Raw genomic sequence first — 24,234 nt, forward strand, 5'->3', positions numbered from 1 at the left:
GCCCTCGAGGATATCAACAAGTTTATCAGGTTGATTCTGCCTGCTTCCATTACCCAAACAGGATGTCAGTTGATTCTGCCTCATGTTTTCTTGAGAATGGCTCTTGGGTGGTTATTTACCAAACAAGTAAAAAAAAAAAAAAAAAAAAAAAAAAAAAAGAAAACAGCCACAACAAAATTACATCGCTATTCTAGAAGAGAACCTCTCAAGGGTGAGAGGGATAAAATCTGGGCGCCCTAACTGCATCCTCAAGCCCGAAGCTCTAGGCCTGAAGCTCTCTCTGCTAGTGAATCAGACGGTAGAACTTTTAGACCATCGTAGACATTTATAGTTTAATAGTCATCTGAAAGGGCAGCTCCCCCATTTCTCTTCCTACACCTTTGGTCACGTTGCGTGACGTCTACGTTCTTTTCTGAATGACACCCGGCTTCGGTAGATCAGGTAGGACCTGGAAACCCGAGTGCCCCTTGGCAACTTCTGGTTCTGTATCTTCTGTATTTTCCTCATCATCTGGTATCTTCAAGGTTGTGAGTGAACACCGGCAGGCAGAATTGTAGTGCCCTTTGTGAGATTGTACAGGAAATTTTGATTTGTTCTCCTCTTTGGCAATCGAGATGGTTGTCTCCTATCCGCATTAGTGTCTGCCCAGTGAAAAATGACCCTGTGATGAAAAGCTAGATTTTTTACTCTAAATCAAAAGTGCATTTATCAAGAAGAATAAACTAGAATAAATATCAAGAATAAATAACTCAATTTGATAGGGCCTTTGGGTCTAACTAGCTGGCCTTCCCATTTAATTCCTGTTCTCCTTTTCCTCACTTAAATTTGATAGCCTTCCCAAGTAATCTTTACTGTGCTGGGAATTCTCCTTTTTAAAAAATAAAAAAGGAAAAAAAATCAATATTTATGCTGGTGTTTGTCCCCCAGTTACTGTATAATAGCTGGTTTTTATTTTTCTTTTTATGTCTTTGGGATAGGCTTTCTCTGGGATTTGGGCATAAAATGGGAACATCTAAGTTAAAGGAAGACCTATAAAAACAACAGTCAACATTACTGACTTGTTGGCATGCCAGATTTCTCCTCGTGTGTTTAATGCTGAGAGAGAAACGCCAATAAGTGCATTTTATCGCTAGTGGGGGCGCAGTTTTGAAGAACAGATTACCTTTTGAGAATAAAGACACAAATACGGTCCCTCTGACACGCAGAGCATCAAAGAACTCTCACGCAAAATCACAGGTCTCACGCATTGCAAGAGGATTTGAAACCGTTTCATGGAATCCTCACTGGGTGTTATGCTTTAGTTATGATGGCTATTACTGATGGGTTTTACATTTCATAGGAAAACCGTGGTCTGGTACAAAAACATCCTTTTCTGTTTCAGGCGTGTTGAAGAGAATGGAATGGCTCTTGGAACTGATGGGTTACATCAGAAACCTTGCATACCAGTCTACCTCTGTTCAGAACGTGGCTCTTGACGAGGTACAATCTAGAGGCGTGACCTGTGGCTTTCTTAAAATGTACAACTTATGTTTGCTCTCCCCAAAGACAAAAAAAAAAAGTTGCTGCTTGCTTGCTTTCCACGCTCTCCCCCCCCCCCCTTCTTTTTATTTTTGGGAAATGATGATGATAACTCTCCGATGTCACAAGGAAATGGATGTGCTTGCCTGGCTCCCAAAGACTGCTAGGGCTGCCCTTCAAAAAATATTTTCAACAGAAAAAGTTCCTCAACAGGCAGAACACAGAGGACACTAGCTGATGAGGGAACCCAGGGTTCTGTGCCCTTGGCCTTGACCCCACCAAGGAGGTGGGGTACATTTGTACTGGCCCAGAGAATGTCTTCAAACACCTGGTTTGAAGAGGTTCCTGAAGCGTATGCAAGTAATCTGTGTTCGCAACGATGCTTAACGTGTGTAAGAGGAGTTTCAGCACACCTGTCATGAAGTGTGACCCAAAAAAGATCCACAACCATTGATAGTAGGTAAATTAAAATACAAAAGGTTAATGCATAAAAGGAAGACAGCACTTTCCACTCTGCTTATTTTCTTGACTTTGCTGCCCACTGTGCATTTTTTAGTAGTAGATTTTTTTTTTTCTGTAGGCATGACTCATTCACAGGTATCCCGCTGACGGTGTGAGTGGCATTTGTATAAGCTGGGATGTTGTTTGAAATGCTGACGAGCTTTGTAGAAGAGTTGGCTATAGGCTTGAAATTGTAATCAGTGAGATTATGAATTTTAAGGAAGTAAAGAAGACTTCTTAAGCTTTGTGTTTACCGAGCAGAATCTGTCTTCTTTTCCTTCTGATCTCCTAAGGTTTTGCCAACGTTCTGTTTTCTTGCAAACATCTTTTTATTTATTTAAAAAATTTGTTTAAAACCTAGAAAATACAGATAAACAGGAGTGTCGTTTAAATCACAAGTCGGAGGAGGCCCTTGTTCTCACCATGTCTGTGAGTGTTTAGATTAGTCTCAACTCTAGATGGATGGATCCTAGACAGATGGTTTGGAATGCTTGTGGAGATATATAGTCTGAGAAAATGGCAGAATAGGAGGACCCTAAGCTCACCTTATCCCACGGACACTGGAGAACACTCACATCAGTGTCGATAGTCTGGGAAATGACCCAAAGGCTGACAGAACAAACTCCTCAACTAAATCTAGAGAAGAGGCCACGCTGAAGAGGGAAGGAGGGGCAGAGACGGGGGTGGGGGCCTAAACAGATCATAGGCGTGGAGGGAGCCCACGTGGGGAAGATGAACCCCCGTAACATTTGGCTTTGAAAACTAGAGGGGGCTGATCTCCTGAGTTTGGAGGGGGCTAATTTTGTGAGTTCTTCCAACCAGCAGGACTTAAAGTTTGGGACTTTAAAATTCAGCAGGTGGGGGGCGCCTGGCTGGCTTGGTCGGTTAAGCGTCCGACTTCGGCTCAGGTCATGATCTCCCGGTCCGTGAGTTCGAGCCCTGCGTCGGGCTCTGTGCTGACTGCTCAGGGCCTGGAGCCTGTTTCAGATTCTGTGTCTCCCTCTCTCTCTGCCCCTCCCCTGTTCATGCTCTGTCTCTCTCTGTCTCAAAAATAAATACACGTTAAAAAAAAAGTAAAAAAAAAAAAAAGAAAAATAAAAATCAGCAGGTGGGGTTCTGGGAGAGCCTGGCCGCTCAGAGGAAACCGAGTACCTGCCCTTAAGGAGACAGCATAACAAACGGCCTCTGGAGGTACCGCATAGAGGCAGCAATTTGAAAACTGCTTGGGGCATAAGGGAAGGAGAGTTACTTACTCCTCTCAGAGCAGGTCCGTGTCCGGAGGGGTAGTGTCCACGCGGTGACTCCTCCAGGAAGGAAGGAGTGGTGGACACCATCTCCTTCCCCAGCGTGAACACAGCGCCACCTGTAGGAACCAGTTAGGCACCTGCATTCGCTGTCTAAATTGTTTACGCTGCGCCCGCCCCTGCCGCCCCGGGCTTCGTGGATCCGCTACCCCCACCCCCACCCCCACCCCCCCCACCCCCAGCTGGGCTTGCTCCAGTTCCAGTGCTGCGGATCCCCTTCCCCAGACCTGCTCAAACTTTGCCGACCGCACGCTTTGCGGGGGCTTGGCAGCGGTGGCGGCGGCAGGTACCCTCCCGTGGAAGCCGGCACGCACTTTGCTGAAACTGGGTGCCCCGCCCACCCGCTCTTTGCAGATCCGCACGGGCTGGCCCCGTGGTGGCGGTAGGTCTCCTTTCACAACAAACCTGAGCGCATTTGGGTCCAACTGCATGCCCTACCCCTGAACGCTTTGCAGACCGTGCCCGGCCACTGTGGCCTCGGATGCGGTGGCATGTCCCCTCACCCTGGCGCACAGGTCTTGGGGGGGCTTTGCACATCGCCCTCCCGAGCCCGTTGCAGATCCACCTCCTCCAGTAAGCTCTTGGCCAGAGCCCACTCAAACCGAAGCCACCCGCCTGGAAGTGTGCAAGCGGCCCTGACAGGGAGCAGCGCCACTCCAAAGCTACTCCTGCCTTGGAGAGAGAGCGAGAAAGATAGCCACACACGCCAGTCAGCTTGTTGCCCCACCTATGGGCTGGGGGCAGACGACTGGGTCTGATTGCTGGCCCTGTGGGCGTCAACCAAAGAAGCTTCTCGGGGGACGGACGACACAGGGAAAGTGCTCTGCAGTTTGGTGCCCCTGCATCTCTGGCAAATGCCTAGTCTGACTCAACTCAAGCCCAAAGCAGCACGGGACTGGCCCACAGGCACTACAGGGACCAAACGCTGCCCGTGACAGGCAAAGAGACCCACCGAAGACGACTGGACTGAAGGAAAAAGCAGTCAAGCGACAACAGCAGGGTGCACACAACACACATAGGAGACACCTCGGAAGCACCAGGTTCCGGTAAATGGGGAAAACTGCCCTGCGGAGTGCACAGAACCTGTTCTTCATAAGGCCACTACTTTCAAGAGCAGGAGACATAGCTCACTTTCCTAACATACAGAAACAGCCACAGAGAGACAAAATGAGGAGATTGAAGAATGCGTCTCAACTGAAAGAATAAGACAGAACCACAGCAAGAGTCCTAAGTGAAACAGATAAATATGCCAGATAGAGAATTTAAAGTAATGATTATACTCACTGGCCTTTAAAGAAGAGTGGACGACATCAGTGACACCCTTTTTTAAAAAAATTGTTTTTAATGTTTATTATTATTGAGAGACACAGAACATGGGCAGGGGAAGGGTAGAGAGAGGGGGAGACACAGAATCTGAAGCAGGCTCGAGGCTCTGAGCTGTCAGCACAGAGCCTGATGCGGGTCTTGAACTCACAAACTGTGAGATCATGACCTGAGCCGAAGTCGGCCACTTAACCGACTGAGCCACCCAGGCGCCCCAGTGACACCCTTAATAAAGAGATAAAGAAGAACCAATCACAGATGATGAACATGATAAATGATATTAAAAATACACTGGATGGAATAAATAGCAGACTAGAGAGGCAGTAGAAGAATGAATCCACAACCTGGAGGACAGAGTAATGGAAAGTAATCAAGCTGAGCAGGAGAGAAGAAAAAAATTAGGCAAAATGGGAACAGACTTCGGGAACTCCGTGACTCCATCACGTGTAATAACTTCTGCATTATAGGGATCCCAGAAGAAGAGAGAAAAGGGGGAAGAAACTTTATTTGAAGAAATAATAGCTGGGGCACCTGGGTGGCTCAGTTGGTTGAGCATCCGACTTCAGCTCAAGTCATGATCTCACAGTTCGTGGGTTCAAGCCTCACATCTGGCTCGGTGCTAACAGTCCAGAGCCTAGAGTCTGCTTCAGATTCTGTGTCTCCCTCTCTCTCTGCCCCTCCCTCCCCTGCTTGTGCACTGTCTCTCTCTCTCAAAAATAAACATTTAAAAAAATTTTGTTTTTAAATAGCTGAAATCTTTGCAAATCTGGAGAAGGAAACAGAAATTCAGATACAGGAAGCACAAAGAGCTCCCAACAAAATCAATCCAAGGAGGTCCACACCAAGACACAAAGTCATCAAAATGGCAAAAAGTGGCAATTAAGAGAGAATTTTAAAAGCAGCAAGGGAAAAGAAGACAATTATGTGCAAGAGAAACCCCAGAAGGCTATCAGCAGATTTTTCAGTAGAAACTTTGCATATCTCTGATACACATAGATATAAAAATTCTCAACAAAATATTAGCAAACTGAATCCAACAATACATTAAAAAAAAAATCATTCACCACAGTCAAGTGGGATTCATTCCTGTGATGGAAGGGTGGTTCAGTATTTGCAAATCAAACAACATGGTACAAGACATCAATAAGAGAAAGGATAAAAACCTTATGATCCTTTCAATAGATGCATAAAAGCATTTGACAAAATACAACATCCATTCATGATTAAAAAAAAAAAAAGAACTCAACAAAATGGATTTAGAGCGAAATGGGTTTAGAGGGAACATACCTTGACATAATAAAGCCACATATAAAAAACCCACAGCTAACATTATACTCAGTGGGGAAAAACTGAGAGCCACAGCAGTCAGCAAAAAAATAAAAGGCATCCAGATCAGTAAGGAAGAAGTCAAACTTTCACATTTTGTAGATGACATGATACTGTATATACAATACCCAAAAGACTCCATCCAAAAACTGCTAGAACTGATAAGTGAATTCAGTAAAGTTGCAGGATACAAAATCAATACAAAACCCTGTTACATTTTTATACACTGATAATGAAGCAGCAGAAAGAGAAATTAAGAAACAATCCCATTTGCAATCGCACCAATGATAATAAAATACCTAGGAATAAACTTAACCAAGGAACTGAAAGACTTGTAATCTGAAAACTATAAAACATTGATGAAAAAAATGAAAATGATAAAAAGAAATGGAAAGACGTTCCATGTGCATGGATTGTAAGAACAAATATTTTTAAAATGTCCATACTACCCAAAGCAATCTACAGATTTAATGCAATCCCTCTCAAAATACCAACAGCATTTTTCACAGAACTAGAACAAACAAGCCTAAAATTTTTATGGAACCACAAAAGATATCACAGGGATATCACAATTTCAGACTTCAAGTTACATTACAAAGCTATAATTACAGAACAGTATGGTATTGGCACAAAAACAGACACATAGATCAATGGAATGGAATAGAAAGCCCAGAAATAAACCCACAATTATATGGTCAGTCAATCTTCAACAAAGGAGGCAAAAATATGCAAGGGGAAAAAGTGTCGTCAACAAATGGTATTGGGAAAACTGGGCAGCAATATGCAAAAGAATGAAACTGGTCCGCTTTCTTGTATCGTACACAAAAATAAACTCAAAATGGATTGAGGACCTAAATGTGAGACCTGAAACCATTAAAATCCTACACGAGAGTGCAGGCAGTAATTTCTTTCATGGTAGCCACAGCAACATCTTTCTAGATATGTCTCCTGAGGCAAGGGAAACAAAAGCAAAAATAAACTATTGGGACTACATCAAAATAAAAATCTTCTGCACAGCAAAGGAAACAATTAACAAAAACTAATCATCAACCTACTTAATGGGAGAAGATATCTATAAATGACCTAGCCCACAAGAGGTTAGTATCCGAAATATATAAAGAACTTCTACAGCGCAACATCAAAAACCCCCAAACAATCCAATTAAAAAATGGACAGAAAACATAAAAGAGACATTTCTCCAAAGAAGACATCCAGATGGCCAACAGACCCGTAAAAAGATTCTCAGTATCAGTCATCATCAGAGATATGAAAATCACCTCATTCCTGTCAGAATCGCTAAAATCAAAACCTCCAGAAACAACAGATGTTGGTGAGGATACGGAGAATCCTTTCACTGTTGATGGGAATGCACACTGGTACAGCCACTGTGGAAGATGGTGTGGAGGTTCCTCAAAAAATTAAAAATAGAACTGCCTTTATGATCCAGTAATCACAATCACATCACTGGGTATTTACCCAAAGAATACAAAAATACTAATTTAAAGGGATATAAGTGCTCCTGTGTTCACTGAAGCATTATTTGCAATAGCCAAAGTATGGAAGCAGCCCACGTGTCCATCAGTAGATGACTGGATAAAGAAGGTGGTGTGTGTGTGTGTGTGTGTGTGTGTGTGTATGTACGTGTACATATATATGTATACATATACACATAAATATATACACATACATATGCACATACATACATACACACACACACACACAATGGAATATTATTCAGCCATAAGAAAAAATGAAATCTTGCCATTTGCAACAACATGGATGGATCTAGAGAGTACAGTGCTAAGCAAAATAAGCCAGTCAGAGAAAGACAAATACCATATGATTTCACTCATATGTGGAATTTAAGAAACAAAACAAAGCAGGGGCGGGAAAGAAGCAACCAAAAAAACCAGACTCTTAACTATAGACAACAAACACATGGTTACCAGAGGGGAGATGGGCCGGGGAATGGGTGAAATAGGTGTGTGGGATTCAAGAGTACACTTAGCTTGATAAGCACCGAGTAATACATGGAAGTGTTGAGTCACTATATTGTACACCTGAAACTAACAGAACACTGAATGTTAACTACACTGGAAGTAAAATTGAAAAGAAAAAAAAAAAAAACCTTGGGATTATAGATGTAGGTCAGGATCGAGAGTTTGGGGAGTGTATTTCATTTCATGCCTGCTAATACTCAAAAATATGTTTTAAAAAAATGCCTAATGATTTGTTGTGACTCCCGCCAAGAATGCTTGTTTTTATTTTGTCTTAATGCTTATATTTTCCGCATTCGTGGAACAAAATCAAGTGTTTGCCACTCAAATATTTAAATATTGAGAACAGAAAAATAAAATACATGTGGAGAGTCATTTGTTGTTCAAAATAGAATCAGACTATACGTTTTTCTAAAACTCAGTTGGGGCTACGTAACAATAAATCTAAATCTCCCTTTCCATATCCCTCCTAATGAATTCTTTAGTCTCTTTGGAAACCCCAAAACAGAGGAGTGTCTGGATCTCAATATGATGAGGAATTAAATAACGTTCCCCTGCATTATTAGAGCAATAATAGTGAAACTGTTTGTCTTAAAAAAGAGGATCCCTAAAACCTTCCAAAGTCCTAGAATGTCTGTTTATTAAGTGTGGAAATGGAGTTTGCTGTTCAGTCTGGTTCCTCTTCTGGGGTAAAGGGGAAGGTAACACTGCATCGTGATAGGGGCTGTGTATGTGTACATGTGTTACTTTAAATTGTTCAAACGTGTGACCTAACCTTGTGTCTATTTCCTTTGTAGGCTTTGGACTTCTTGTTGCTGATATTTGCAATTGCAGTGGTTGCATGGGCAGACCATGCGGCCCCTCTCCTCCTTGGCCTTAGTGCCAGTTGGTTGCCATGGCATCAGGAAAATGGCCCAGCTGGGTCAGCTTCGAGCTTCCTTGGCAGGAGTCCAATGCACAGGGTCACTCTGCAGGAGACTCTCACTCTCCTTCCCAGTAGCATGCCTATTCTGCTGCAGAAAGAGCCATGGAAGGAACAGACCCAGAAGGTGAGGTTCGCAGCCGCCCGCCCTGATGGCCATTTTCTCTTTAGCAATTTCTACAGTAGAACTGAGGTTGGGAGTTAAAGTGAAATGGGCATCACACCACGGGTTTTCATACTCCGCCTCAGAGAGTGAGGCTAACTGCTGGCTAAAAACAGCAACAAAGACAACAGCAATAACTTGCTTACAGTTGGAGGTGAGGCAGAAAGAGGAGCTTATACTTGCCTTCCGTTATTAAAGGCACATGTGTTCTTTTTTTTTTGCAATATATGAAATTTATTGTCAAATTGGTTTCCATACAACACCCAGTGCTCATCCCAAAAGGTGCCCTCCTTGATACCCATCACCCACCCCCCCTCCCTCCCACCCCCCCATCAACCCTCAGTTAAAGGCACATGTGTTCTTGATCCTGGGGGTGACGGGATGAGTAAGTCCCTGAGCATTCAGAATGTCAGAGGGAGGACAGACGGGAAGGCAAGTTCAAGGCTGCAAGATTGTATAAGGAGAATACAGTGGTGGTGGATAATGGAGGGAATGACCAACCATGCCTGGGGGTTGGGTCAGGGAAACGGGAATCTGGAGTGTCCATGTTCTTGTAGCATATTTAAGGTTCCTCATAGCTCATGCCATCCTACAGCCACATTCCAGGGGCCCGTCATGCTCCTGGCCTGTGCTAGGGGACATGGGGAAATTGAAAAGGTCATCACCCTTGCCCCCAGGAAAATCCGACTGTAGGAAGCACCATTTGGTTTTTAATGTCGAGTTACCCCGGGCTCTTAGCCGTCGTGCGGAGCATCTGAAAATACCGTGCTTCCTGTGCCTCTCATTAAATGGCTCTGAACTGTCTTTAATACAGTTGATTGAAAGATTCTTTTTTGAATCCCATTTAATGAAAACTGGATTTCTGTGAAGTTGAAAGCTTAAAGCCAACTTTTTGTAGCTTACTGTTAAAAATCTGAACGTTAGTCTTTAAAAATATTTCTGAACTACGGACCCACGGGTTAGCCATGCGCAACTCCGCTGAGCATCTCAATTAAAATGCCTTTGTTTTCTTAAGCGTTAGTATTATCCCAAATGTTATGTTTTCCATTTAATTTTAAATCAAAACAAATTTTTAAATGTGGAATCCCCTCATGTTTTTTCTGGCCCAGGACACCATCATCACTTTGGACTACAATGTAGACATCTTGCATCTATTATGTATGTGTAGTGCTTGATTTATTTACTTACCAGTAGGATATTAAAAAACAAAATTGAGAAGAAGAAGAAAAAAAATGTAATTTAATTAAAGCAGAGAATTAGGAATATTTTCTGTCTGTTTTACTCTTTCTTCAAACCAGTTTCTGTGTCCAAAGTTAAAATACCCGGTACCCGTGACTAATGTATGTGTTTTTCATGAGTCAAGATTGACAACGTTCAGTCATTAATGAAATTACCTTGTATCTAATTCAAAACCAATTTTGTCTTTACCCTGGGAAATCAGTCAAACTCATGAGTAGTCTGAGTTTCTACCGCATTTGCAGGATTTATTTGCAGTTAGCACATTTGGCTCTATCTAGTAAATTATTTTATGCCTTTCTCTTGGATTTCAACTTCATGTTTTGTCTCCACTTGGGCACAAATTGTTCTCATCTACGGAATGTCTTATGTTAGAAACAGAGGCTTCTGTCTGATGTGTTTCCCTATTTACCACCCTCCCTACGAGTCTGGGCCTAGATGCGCGCGGAATCAGGCAGCGTGATGCAAAGGGACGTGAGGCTCTGAAGTCAGGTGCAGTTGGGTTCAAGTCTGGATTCTGCTGCTCGTTGGGAGTGGACTTGGGCAAGGTTCTTAACCTCTCTGGTGCTCTCAGAGTGATGCGAGAGAAAGTTCGTGGCGCACAAGAGACCTCTGGACCCATGTTTACCTCACAGTTAAAAATCTATAGTGGATCTCAGGATGTTTAGCAGGGGAAGGAGATTTGACTTTGCTGGGTCATTGGACTAAATGGTAGCTGTGTCCAACTTCTCCGTCTCTTATGCCTGGTCCCCTTCTCCTCTCCACTCCTCCAGCTCAGGTCGGTATTTACCTCAGAGCTCCTGCACCGATATGCATGTATGCAGGCCAAAGGGCCCCAACTGGTCTCTTGCTATTAGTGGGACTGTCTTCACTGATCCTGCTCTTTTCTTTTCACCCTAGTTCATTGACTGGCTCTTCAGCATCATGGAAAGCCCCAAAGAAGGCCTCTCAGCCAAATCCAGGGATCTTTTGAAAGGTATTACTTCCATACTACATGCCCAGCATAGATGAAAGCCATCCATGGTTGTCTTTGCTGCAGAAACCACATCCTAGTATATATTGGTCCCTGAAAGGCTCATCTGAACTCAGTTTAGAAAAGTAATCTGGAGCTGTCGTCATGTGGCATTTTGAATTAGAAAGTGGATTTAAAAAGAGCTCCATGCCTTTAAATTTAACTTTTATTTTTATTTATTTATTTTTTTAACGTTTATTTATTTTTGAGACAGAGAGAGACAGAGCATGAACGGGGGAGGGTCAGAGAGAGAGAGGGAGACACAGAATCCGAAACAGGCTCCAGGCTCTGAACTGTCAGCACAGAGCCCGACGCGGGGCTTGAACTCACGAACCGCGAGATCATGACCTGAGCCGAAGTCGGACGCTTAACCGACTGAGCCACCCAGGCGCCCCAACTTTTATTTAAATAGCTTTTAAATGTTTTATTCTAATGGCAAAAGATCACTTTAATTAATTTTAGAAAATGCAGAAAAGAGCAACGAGGAATCCAGAGTCCCATTGCCCAATGGCAATTTTGATATTTTTTCCTAAGAAGTTTTTGCCCTCTTTGCATATGAGTGTTGTTCTAACATGTTTATAATCATAAGCAACTGAAAAATTCACATAGACACTTTGAGCACACTGCCTTTTTTATTTAAAAATCATCTTTTAAAGCATTTTAACCTATTCCTATATTGGCTTCATTAATAGTATTTACAACAGCTGCATAGTGTAGCTATGCCAAGGGAATTGAACATTTCCTACACTTTGAGGCATTTAAATAGGTTTTTGTGTTTTTTATACTTCTCTATTGATTTGTTAAACTATGACTATAGGAACCACAAATATAGAATATCTTCATGTGAAAATTATGTACATTATTTTACTCAAATCTGAGAAGTCTTTTGGGTGTTGGTTTTGTGGCCTAAAATACCTTGTACTGTCATCTGTGTCTTAGGACTCAGGGGTCTGGTCCAACCAATGGCTGCTGTTGATATGGCCTCTGACATGCTGTAAGATATTGCACTAGAAGGTCTCATCTTGGGAAAACTACCTGTTGGCCTACACTTGTGATAATCATATCTGTCCAGCCTGATAATGGTCATAGTATGACCGTCCTTTTCTCTAAGTAGGGTATAATTTCTTGGTTGCCAAACAAGTAAGAATTCCCTAATCTCTTGGTTCTGATCCTTCTCCCTACCCCCAGCATAGGCAGAGGGCATGTATAGGAAGAGGATTGTGATCAACCACAGAACTTCACTGAGAATAAGGGCAGTGGTCCGACATATGTTCACTCGATCCGTCCCTAGAGACTTGCTAGGATTTCCTCCATTTGTTTGCCTCAAGGAGTTTAAACTCATGCTTAATGACCATGGGTCCCTAATACCATTGGTTCTTCCAAACATATACTGTTTTAGGTCATGAAGATAACAAACACCTTGATATGGATGAGGAAAATAGTTATTTGGGTCAAGGAAAAAGTACATGTTCACTTGATTATACAGTCAAGGGCTTATTAGAGTCACACACAAGAATTGTGTAACTCTGGCTTACCTACATTTCCTCACACTACTATATTTTAAATAACAGCTCAATATATTTATGTTAATATCCCAAAATAAGATCTATAATAAGCCTCATACTATTATATTTTAAATAATATCTCAATATATTTATATTAATATCCTAAAATAAGATCTATAATAAGTTACCTAGAGGAATTACATAGAACTTTCCTACTTGAAATTGATCCCTGAGGGACCCATGACAAATAAGAAAAGGTATAGACTTGTGGGTACATAGTCACATACAGATTAGTACAGTCAGGCTTGTTCCATTGAGCACATGAACCTAATAACTTCATCACAGGACCAGTATTTTATTTCTGTCTTTTACCTTTTAACTGAACATGTAATGGAAAAATCATATTCATGTAGAAAAGTGTACAAATCATAAGCAGGTTTTTTACAAAGGGAACACACCTATGTAATCATCATGAGATAAAAAAAAACAACAACAACAAAACAGTGGCATCCCAGAAGTCAGTTTTGGTTAAATCTGCAGAATTTCCTGTTAACTGGTTCCAGAATAACTTAAATAACAATTAAAAAAAAAAAACAACCTTTTCCCCAGCTTTTATTAAAGGCTTTCTACTATTAAAATTCTGCCTAAGGCTTGCTTAGTCTTAAAGATTTAGCCAAGTAAGAAAAAGCCAAGTTCTGTTCTGACACATTTTTTTATCTAAATGACCTTTTCAGGGGCACCTGGGTGGCTCAGTCAGTTAAGCGTCCGACTCTTGATATTGGCTCAGGTTGTGACCTTGAGGTTGTGAGATCGAGCTCTGCGTCAGGCTCTGCACTGAGCGTGGAGCCTGCTTGGGATTCTCTCCCTCCACCCCCTCTCTCTTCCCCTCTTCTGCTCACACACGTGCCTTCTCTCAAATAAACAAACAGTTAAAAATAAATAAGCAAATGACCTTTTTGAATGCATTTCACCACATGCAACAGCACACTTCACTTTTTTTGTCCCCTTAGCCACCCTGCTGTCCTTGAGAATTCTCCCAGAGTTTAAGAAGAAAGCCGTATGGACCAGAGCGTATGGTTGGTGAAGTTCTGTGATAGCCGGCAACATCCTCAGATGGATGAGGAAAACCATAGAAATGGAAGAAGTTTTTCCAGAATTCGTGTCTGGGGTCTCTGAGCCTTGACGCAGAGAGTTAAGGGTCACGAAAAGGTGGAGACATAATCGGCAGTTTGACTCACGCGTACCAGAAGAAGCGGGCATTGCTTCCGTACCCAGGCCAGTTGGGACTGAAACAAGAACTTGAATTTTCCTTTATTTGGCAGGAGTTCAATCTGAAGACTTACTCTGTGCAAATTGGACATCATCATCCTCTCCCCCGTAAATTCCAGTAAAATAATCCTGTGAATGTTGTGCCTGTGACTTCTTTGTTTTAAGGCATGGGGAAGCTTTTGCTAGCAAAACCAAACTATAGTGGTGACAGTGACATCACCATCGATTTCCCTCGAAGTCTCTGGAGGATAGTCGTTGACTTCAAGTTTTCTTATTGAGAAAACAGTCTTGCCGCCTATCAATAATAAGCCTGGTGTGAGTGGAGCATTAGCTAACTCAGATTCGTTAGTGGTGGCTATAATTTTCTTACGCTTGGGTCTCTTGAATGCAGTCTGAAAGTTACCGGATCTAAAAAAGCTCCAGCCAAAGAAGAAAACAAGGGCTCACAAACCAAGAAGTTCAAGAGCAGATCCGATCAGGTTCAGTCAGCTGCGCTCGGTGAGGCAAACAATGCCATTAGGGCGCGTGATCACGCCACACAGTTGTTAAGACGGCTGCCCGAAACCACAAAGGGAAGGAAAGGTGTCCTTGCCCATAGGTATGACAGGAGCAGCATGGAGAGGACTCTGGTTGGGCTTGGATCACATGTGAGTCCCCGAACAACATGGACGTGGGAGGTGGGGTACCCCAATCTACCTGGCCTGGGTCATACCTAAACCGGGTTTCCTCCAGGAGAAAGATGAGGGAATGCTGGATAGAAATCTTTTTGAGGGGCGTCTCAGTCAGTTGGGCCTCCGACTCTTGATTTCAGCTCAGGTCATGATCTTAACAGTTCGTGGGATCAGGTCCTATGTTGGTTGGACTCTACACTGGTAGCACAGAGCCTGCTTGGGATTCTCTCTCTCTCTCTCTCTCTCTCTCTCTCTCTCTGCCCCTCCCCCACTTGTGTGTGTGTGCTCTCCACCCCCAAAGAAATAAACATTTAAAAAATATATCTTTTTGAAAGAACAATGTTTTTTATAAGTACAAATCTCTAAGCAGGGTTGCTGGTGGCCTAATGACAAATAAATGAAGTTATGTGACAATGTCCTTGAGGACGGCGTTTTACTCGAGGGCTTGAGAATCAGGCAGCATTTCCATTGTGATCTGCTTGCTAATAATTTTTCCTTCATGCGGGCATTAATCAAAGCCGCCTTTAACCAATCATGTTCTGTATGTTCTGATGGATACATACGTGGGATCACTGGGGATGAACGTTGTGCCCCCCGGAGTGATAATATACCTTTGTGTGTACCATGCCATATCAGTGCCCGGTTCTTTACAAGCACCGGGGAACTTTTAGTCTTCCTGTTTGACATACTGTGCGCTCATGTTGTCACCCAGTCAACCTCCCTCCCGCTCAGGTTAAAAATAACTCCACGAGTTTAGTTTCCAAATATATGGATTTGTGATTGCAGGTTCCGGATATCTGTGGTTCACTTTCTTAATTCACGTTCTTCTTTCTTTTTGCCGAACCTCAATAAGGTGCCGAGATGCTTTCAGGAAAGGGGAAGGCGAGACGGGCCCTCCGGTAGTATTCACCTGCGTTGCCGATATTTCGTGTTTACTATTTCCTTAGAGGCTGGGCTGGAGGGAAATGAATTTGAGGGCAGAAGCTGAAAGTTTTATGTGAGAAGCTAGCTTCTCTTGCCTTCCCACTGCATACACTTTCTTATACTTCCTACCAGAGACTGAAATTCATCTAATATCTGTTGTTAGGTGCCATACTGTAAGTTCCCTAGAACCTCCACTTGTATGATCTTATTTCACTCCTACAACAATAGTGTGAAGAGGCATTTCTATTTTGAAATGGAGAGAATACATCGAATGAGAGGCAGAGCTATATATAGATTAGCAGGGCCCTAAAACCCCAGATCCAGTGCTCGTTCTACCGTATCAGGGCATCAGCATCCACTTGAAGATGAAAACTCCTGGGGTGCCTGGGTGGCTCCGTCGGTCGGGGCGTCTGACTCTTGATTTCAGCTCAGGTCATGATCTCGCGGTTCGTGGCTCAAGCCCCGCATCGGGCTCAGAGCCTGGAGCCTGCTTCGGATTCTGTGTCTCCCTCTCTCTCTCTGCCCCTCCCCCGCTCATGCTCTGTTTCTCTCTCAAAAATAAATGAAGCATTAAAAAAAATTTTTTTTAAAAGATGAAAACTCCTACCAAGGATTGAATCTCGTTCATGCTTAATATCGATTGCTGTAACCAGAAAAACGAAATAACCCTTAAGCACAGGGAATACGGTCAATAATACTGAAATAATGGTGACAGATGGTAACCACACTCAACGGGAGTGCACGTTGGGTAATGTATGGAAGGGTCAAACATCGATATTGTACACCTGAAACTAATACAACATTGTCAACTACAAAAAAAAAAAAAAAAGAACGAGAAAAGGATACTACCTCATGTTGATAAGCTGCTGAAATTGGGAAGTTAGGAGTTGTAAAGGAATGGGTCTTTGTGGGTTAAGGGACTTTGAATTCCTGGGCCAGCTTGCAAACGTGGGTGGCAGTCAAGAACAGCGAGAGGAAGTGGACACTGAGGGTGTCTGCATTTCCGCCCTGAATCGGCAGGCAGCCCTTGCTGGTGCGGGAGGAGAGGGAAGGAAGAATCAACCCGGTCTTCTAAATCCAGGCTGCCCTTTTGATCTCAGACTTTGTCCCCTGCTCGGGCCCTTGGGGAACAGAAGTGTACAAAATGGAAGAAATAAAATAAATCTGTATCCATTCTTCCCTCGCCACCCCACTCCACCCCCCTTTTGTTTTCAGCAGTCTTGAGCTGCACATTTGTGGGATTTTCCGATTCACGGTACCCTCTGAAGGGTCTAAGATGTAAGATTCTAAATTTGAAAATCTGAAGGTTCTAAAATCTCAAGATCTAAGGCCACTGGAATGAGCACACTCTTTCTGTTGGTCACCTGTGTGACCTCAGGTCAGAAGGAGGCTAGTCCCTCAGGATGCCTCGCGTTCTCTAGAAAACAGAAGTCTCTGCCTTTTCAGACCAGATGTTCCAAACTATATACAAAAGGAAATATTCCCTTACAAGTTATCTTCTGTTGGGTTTCGAAATCACAAGTTGCCAAGACAAATAGCATGTTGGAATATCCTAACAAATTACTCTGTGGGGTGAAAGCTTTATTATGTGTCTCAGAAGTATCCAAACACTCTGACTCTTGATTTGAAGAGTGTGCATTCCGAGCAGATGTTGGCATCCATGCAAGTGCCTAAAATTATCTTTATTTGTAATGTAATGACTCCATGGTAACTAACTACAGGGTTCTTAATCTTTTTTGAAGTTGACCGCCCGAATTTCTACTACATGATTTCAACCAAAGATAACGATACTGTGATAATAGTAAGACTTTGTTAGGAACTCCGCTGCTATCTTGAAGTAACTCGGTAACTCTGAAAATAAGCCGTTTTAAACTTTCGGTAAACATTTTTGTAAATTGCCGTTTTAGAAGGGAAGTCGGATCATTTGGTTTGGACGTTGTGGCCTTCGCTAAAGCCAGAGTTGTAGGCTAGGTGTCTGGTGAGTCCATATCTCCACCCCACAAGCCCATTCCTGGCTGCAGGCATTTCAGATGGGACCCGGGGACGGAATGGGGCTGCAATAATTCACATCCTTCCTCCTCCCATTGGAGAAAACACCTCACGGCGTCATCTTCATGTGTAAATGTGTATCATCGTCGCGTTGGTCCTGGATGAGGTAATGTGTTTTTGTACTTAAATACTTAATTCTGATCCTGGAAACACTAAGGTCTCATTTTTTTTTTTGAATGTATAAGATATAGTAATTATGAAGTTGTGAATATGCATGTAACTTGTTAAAGATCATTTGATTCTTGTCAAACATAAGGGACGTATGAAATAATTTCCAGCTAAATTATTGGATCTGAAACTAAGAGTGACAGTGATGATTCCCTGACTTTGGTTTTATTTCTTGAATACAAGGAGTAACTTCCCTCACAAAGTAGTTGTAAGGATCAAATACAAAAATATGCTTTATAAATTCTCAAATGTAATAGAAATGTTACTTTTATAGGTTTCACTAAAATAGCTCTAATGCTTGACCATATGTGCACTGGGACTTGGGAAGATCATAGAAATTTAACAAATTTAAAACATTCTAAAAGCAAGTAGCCCATTAAGAAAGGGTACTAACATAAATTTTAAAAAACTTCATGTGTCTTCTAAACATGAAGTGTTGAGACGAATCAAATATAATTGAAACATCACCTAATTGATACATTTCTTAAAATGTCTATTTCTGGATGTATTGGTAGCAATCTATAAAGTCTGAGCTGCACAATTATGAGTACTATGTGGCACCATATAAGGTCCTGGGGGACAAAGTAAGACAGGACATTCCTGCCTTCACGGAACTTAGATTCAGAAAATGTAAATCAGTGAACCATCTTATAAGTTTAAAGCATCCAGGAAAGCATGTGACAAATTTCCTACTTCTGTATAGCTGCTTATATTTTAAAAAGGTTTAATTTACCATACTTCATGTGTTGGCCAGGGCAGGAAACGAACTCAGGGGCATTCAGTTGGTAAACATTAGAGCTGGATTTCAAATCCTACCCACCGACCGCTCTTACTTCCAGGCCACATTCTCACTGGATCCCGTGGCTCAGCTGAATACCACAAAGTACACGGTAGGCACCTACATTTGATGAATCAAGACATGGTCTTACTAATTGATTTTCAGAGGGAATTGACAGTTCCCCTAAGATGAGATTTTTCAACTCTAGCCACCCTTACCAGAGATAAATGAATTCCCGGGTAGCACCTTTAAACATAAATGTCATCGTCTTGGTTCTAAAAACAGAACTACGTGGCATGGTGGCTTTTATTGAAGTTCTTATTAGCGGTTTTCTGTCCAAAGCTGAAATACTTTGGACTCAACCTCTAGTGTGCAAGAGGTGCATCTGAGGAGCCTGGCAAAATGCAGGTTCCTGGCTCCCAGGGGCACCCTGGAATCTGCCTTCTAGGTGGTACCCTGGTTAGTTCTGGGACTGTTGCTCCCTGAAACATACTCTGAAAAGGTACCCTGGTAAAAAGGGCCATATCAAAGTTAGCGCAGCAATTAGGCCCAGAAATAGAAAGTAAAAGTTACCCGAACAAAGGAAAAACAACGTAATGTTTACAAAGCAAAAATAAAGGAGAGGACGATGTTGGGGGAAGGGGAGATAATTTTTTAGCACATTTTAATTTTAAATCACTTTAATACTTTAGCACAAAACATGACTGTTTTCTTTGTATATAAACATAAGATTCTTTGCAGAAACATTTTGGATATTGATGTTATAGCTACATCATCTTTCGAGAGAAATGCAAATTCTTTCGAAATTTGCTTGCTCAAGGTAGGCAGAATAAGGTATATACTAAAACAAAAGGGTTAACTTCTTTTAGGGACTTCAGGAAGATGCGGTTTATTCTTCAGTAACAAATGTGTTTGCAGGAAGCCTGATAAAGGTTTTATAATTTTACGCCTACAGTGTGCAAGGCGCCCCACAACATTGTTTCTTGAATGAATGTAGACGCGTTTGCAGCAACTAAGAATCAACTCCTTTTACTAACAATCTGTTTATTGAAGAAAAACGTCAGACAAGGGTAAGAGTGTTGGAAAGTGAAGAAAAGAAAATGCATTAATACTGAATGGATATGTTTGGAAGAAGTGTTACTGCTTTTCATTCACTACTTTGATAAAGGAAAGGCCCAGGGACTTTGATGATATTACAGTGTGCATGTGATGTTTTTCAGGCAGACTTCTGCTCAGTGATGAAATAAGCTCTGCAGCGTTTTCGTTCAGAGCAGTTTTATCCCCCACCCCCTCCGGAGGTCCCGGTGCTGTTGATTACTTACTACACCTTAGCTGGGGTTACTTGGAACTTGAGGCACTGGAACTTGGCATTGAAAACTCCAAAGAAAGGTCATCTTAAAAGTTACGTGTTATGCTTCTAAAATATCTAATAGTTTCCTATTTCATCTATATGTATTAGATTTGGGAAACTGAGCATTTGACAACACCGAACAAAATGAAATAGAGATTTGATGGACACACAGTTAAAATAGCCAAAGAAATCAACTTTGCATTCTGGGTCATATCCAATTGACTAGGTAGATGTTTACTGGCTGGGTTTCTTAACGTGGCGAAGGAAAAATTACATCCTTATTTTTGCTAATCTCTAACGAAATTTAATATTTCTCTCAATTATGGATAGAGGCAACCAACCACAAGAACAACTGTGACTGGGTCACCAAAGGAGTCATGGATTTTGGTTTCAATTGTTGCAGAGACCTGAAATTGTCAATCCATAATTCTAAATTTCCTTGTGTTTCTTTTCAGTCTTCTATTTTAAGAAGTACGCAGGTTCTTAAGGTCATTTGGTTTAGAAATTAAAGTATTATTTAATAACAAAATGTAGTTTCTCTAATTGTTACAACTCTGCTCTTCAGTGATTCTAGATGTAAATAGTATTTCAGCGATCTTAATTGAGAGGAAGCTAGACTGAATCACCCAAAGTTTGCAGAGGGATTCTGTTCTCTTCCTACGCTAGAGCTTTCAGTAAATTTTTTTAAATAAGCAACATTACAAACAAAATCTAGATTTTTAAAAGGATCACTTTTATACTTATTTTGAGATTCCAAATAGGATACTAAATTTGTAAAGATAGCAATTATCTTTATTGACGCTCAACTTTTTAAACGTTTTATTCAGTGGAAATGAGATTACCAATTTTTTTGTAACTACGTTTTTACTACCTGGTTTTTATGTCACAAAATGTTTAGTTCCCTTTTTCTATGGTTACTGGATCAGAAGATTCTAGAATTCTTTCAAGAAAAGTGAATGATATACCAGTGTTACAGAGATGATGCTATTAGTCAATTATTCACAAATATTTTAGATCTTCAAAAGTTTTCAAAACTCTAAGGGATGACATAGTAATTAGCAATAATAATTCATTAATCTGAAACATCACTAGTTCTTAGTTGCCTTGTTTCCTTCAAAATTATTATTATAGTTTTGTACCTTTTATGTCCCTATAAGGTATGGATATGGCCTCATTTTTTTTTTTTTTCAGGAAAGAAATATGGGGCATTATTTGTATATTTATCAAAGATCTATTCTGTTTCATCAGGGTCCTCTTTTAAGGATCGAAGTCCAAGTACCTTGTGTAATATTAGTGAATATTCTTCCAGGGTTTGGAAAACGTGTCATTTCCTAAGCGTGTCTCATGTGTAAAATGGTGTTAACCATGGCGATGGCGGGGCATCTGTCTATACAGCGTCTTCCTGGACAACTGCAAAACATATTTCACATCGTTGCCCTCCTGCAGACTTGCTATCTGGGAACTCCGAAGTGAAAAGAAATGTAGAGAGACGTAAACAGATACAATTCCGGCTCACACCTTTGGTTTCTCAATTTAACGGAGTCTATCCCAGTCCCTCTCCTGTGTCTCGTTAACCTTACAGGAAAATAATCAGGCTTCCCACGACGTAAATTTAACTTGTATAAAACCCACAGCTTTGGTGAAGTAGCTTGCACAGAATACGTGTTTTGAAAACATGCGAGGATAAGAGAGTGCTGTGATACGTCTCAAGTTTGAGGAGAGCAGTCCCGTCGTGGGTTTTTTGTCAAGTACCAGGTGTTTTTCCGCCACGGTGTCGTTTACTGCAGCGAATCCACAAGCCTGGTTTTTCTCTTGTCACATCAGAGCGCCGTGCTTCACACTTTCTTCTTTTTAACGGGAAAGCCTTGGAGGACGTCTCTTCTTTCTGAGTAAAGGTGACTGTAGGTAAAATACATACCTAACATGGAGAAGGGAGGGGCAGAAGTAAGTAAGGTTCACCAAGCGTTTCCCTGGAAAGAACCGTGGTTTTAAAATACAGTCGGAGTGCCGCGTGGAGTCGAAGGACAAGACACTTGCAAGGGAGACCCAAAGAAGGAACACTTAACCCAGGGTCCAGATCTTCTGCGGAAAGGGAAGGAAAGCATACTCTGCTGTCCCGTTTGGTTTGTGGCAAGGGATTCGTTTCTGCCTTTCCCTAGGGTAGCTCTCTCTACCCCCCCCCCCCCAAGCGTCGCATCTGTCTTCTCTTTGATGCGTTGTTCTTACAGGTCTGATAATGATTACCTCCGGAAGGTAACAACTCTCTTGGGGGTTGGGGAAGGTTAGAGCTGCAGAGAGTGAAACGTAATCGTGGAAGTCCTCTGCCAGTTAAATTTTCTCAACTCCAAGTGTTTGTGCCACACATTTTTCTTGTGTTTTTAGCACCTACTCCCACTTGCCTGCTGGGGAAACGCTAGCACATAAAACCAAACAAACAGGAAACAAAATCGATATAAATGGGAAAACCAGAATGGCCAAGCTTGCTTCGTTTGACATTTGTGTTTTCTCTGTAGATCACTATGTCCATGGTCAAACTTTTTTTTTTTTTTTTTTTAATGTTCACTCATTTTTGAGAGACAGAGCATGAGCCGGGGAGTGGCAGAGAGAGAGAGGGAGACACAGAATCCGAAGCAGGCTCCAGGCTCTGAGGTGTCAGCACAGAGCCCAACGCGGGACTCGAACTCACAAACCATCAGATCATGACCTGAACCAAAGTCGGATGTTTGACTGAGCCACTCAGGTGCCCCTCCATGGTCAAACTTCTACATTTCCTACAACTGCAGGTATGTTACCTGCTACGGAAACTGTTCGTGTTTATACGGTGAAACAGTGATATATTTGATCTTGTGATGTCCTGCAAAAAGCATTATAACTTCGAGGTGCTTTACTAGCAAGATCTAGTCCATCATGCCGGGGTTCCTTTTCCGCCTCTCCCGTGTTTGCAGACCTTTCTGCTAAGGTAGATAGCAACACAAACCAGAAAGCACAGGAAGAATGCAAAAACAAAAGCCACTTACCTATAAAGAGCATCATGAGATACATTTTCAGCACGTATGGGAAATAGATGGCTAAGTCGAAAGGCAGCTCCGTGGAGTATGTGCCAGATGATTCGAAATAAGGCAGCGACTGATAGATGGCAAATGCTGTTTAAAGAAGAAAGAAAGAATTGTGAGTTTCCTCTCATACTGCTACAGGGATGGGTGTGTGCGTGTGTGTGCGTGTGTATGGATATTTTGAATTTTATAATGACGGTTGTGACCACTGCTGAATCCCACAGCTAAAGCTACAGTTTAACAAAGAAATGTGAACGACTAAACTGGCAAGACCATGACAATGGTGTGACTTGAATTTTTTTGTTGTTGTTCATTTTACACTTGGCTGTGCCCACAGAGAAATAGTTTACAATGTTTCTTAAAGTGGTATCCCCCAATACTTGTCTCCTTAGCCACTAATAGGGATGGGTGGATAGGTTGATGAATCCGAAAAATGTGGCATACGGTTGCTCTCCTTGGAGTTTCAAAACGCCTATCAGTGCAGTAGAGATTCTGAAAAGCTCTGCAACAAAGAAACTGGTTTCACTCAACATCTCCTCAGCTTAACTGGCCTTCGAATAGCTCCTCCTTCCTCCCCACCCACTAGTAGAACTTATAAAGACTTCTGAGCAACTCTGGGAGAAATGGTGGCCTAAAGAAGTTTGAGGGAGGAGGCTGGGGTCAGATAAAGAGATGGAGGTTCAGAGAGGGAGCAGATGGTGAGGTAGGGGGAGCCTGAGTTCAGCTCAACCCATGGACACGCCGAAGTAACAGCTACATCTGCACAACTCTGAAAACGTCCTGAACACAGGACAGACCTTCCACAGCGAATTGAGAGAGAAGGCCACATGGAACAGGGTAGGAGGGGTGGAGATGTGGTTGGAAACCAAAACCCTAGTGAGACTAACCACAAACGGAGGGGACACCACAAGCCTGGAAGCGCAAGGAAGTAAGGAACCACCGCAGAGGGCCCTGGCACTGGGGGACTGCCGTGAGAACGAGTCCCTATGACATGTGGCCTTGAAATCCAGTGGGGCTAATCTTTGGGAGCCTTAAAATTCAGCAGGATACAAGGTTAGAAGAAGGAAGGAAATTATAAAGATCAGACCAGGGATGAATGAAATAGAGACTTAAAAAAAGAAAATATCAATGAAACCAAGAGCTGGTTCCTTGAAAAGATAAAAT

At 42.1% G+C, this 24,234-nt stretch overlaps 2 protein-coding genes across 5 annotated transcripts in view; one reads left to right on the forward strand and one right to left on the reverse strand.

Annotated features, from left to right (window-relative positions):
- The window catches only part of FOCAD (focadhesin), a 313,963-nt gene extending 299,747 nt beyond the window's left edge, over positions 1 to 14,216 (forward strand). Inside the window, exons 41-44 of the mRNA XM_049635278.1 lie at positions 1,382 to 1,479; positions 8,767 to 9,018; positions 11,191 to 11,266; positions 13,818 to 14,216. Coding sequence (XP_049491235.1) covers positions 1,382 to 1,479; positions 8,767 to 9,018; positions 11,191 to 11,266; positions 13,818 to 13,891 — 500 coding nt within the window. The 3' untranslated portion in view covers positions 13,892 to 14,216. The remainder of the gene's footprint in view (positions 1 to 1,381; positions 1,480 to 8,766; positions 9,019 to 11,190; positions 11,267 to 13,817) is intronic.
- The window catches only part of HACD4 (3-hydroxyacyl-CoA dehydratase 4), a 55,622-nt gene continuing 32,860 nt past the window's right edge, over positions 1,473 to 24,234 (reverse strand). For 3 of the 4 annotated variants that reach the window (XM_049635209.1, XM_049635222.1, XM_049635231.1), the window contains 3 exons: positions 23,035 to 23,160; positions 3,273 to 3,382; positions 1,473 to 2,376 (listed from right to left, as the gene is read on the reverse strand). In XM_049635209.1, coding sequence (XP_049491166.1) covers positions 2,353 to 2,376; positions 3,273 to 3,382; positions 23,035 to 23,160 — 260 coding nt within the window. In that variant the 3' untranslated portion in view covers positions 1,473 to 2,352. Of the gene's footprint in view, positions 2,377 to 3,272; positions 3,383 to 20,295; positions 21,936 to 23,034; positions 23,161 to 24,234 lie in introns of those variants that run through there. The other variant, XM_049635214.1, reaches the window with a different exon arrangement.

The sequence above is a fragment of the Panthera uncia genome, chromosome D4 (assembly GCF_023721935.1).
Source record: "Panthera uncia isolate 11264 chromosome D4, Puncia_PCG_1.0, whole genome shotgun sequence".
NCBI classification, from domain to species: Eukaryota; Metazoa; Chordata; class Mammalia; order Carnivora; family Felidae; genus Panthera; species Panthera uncia.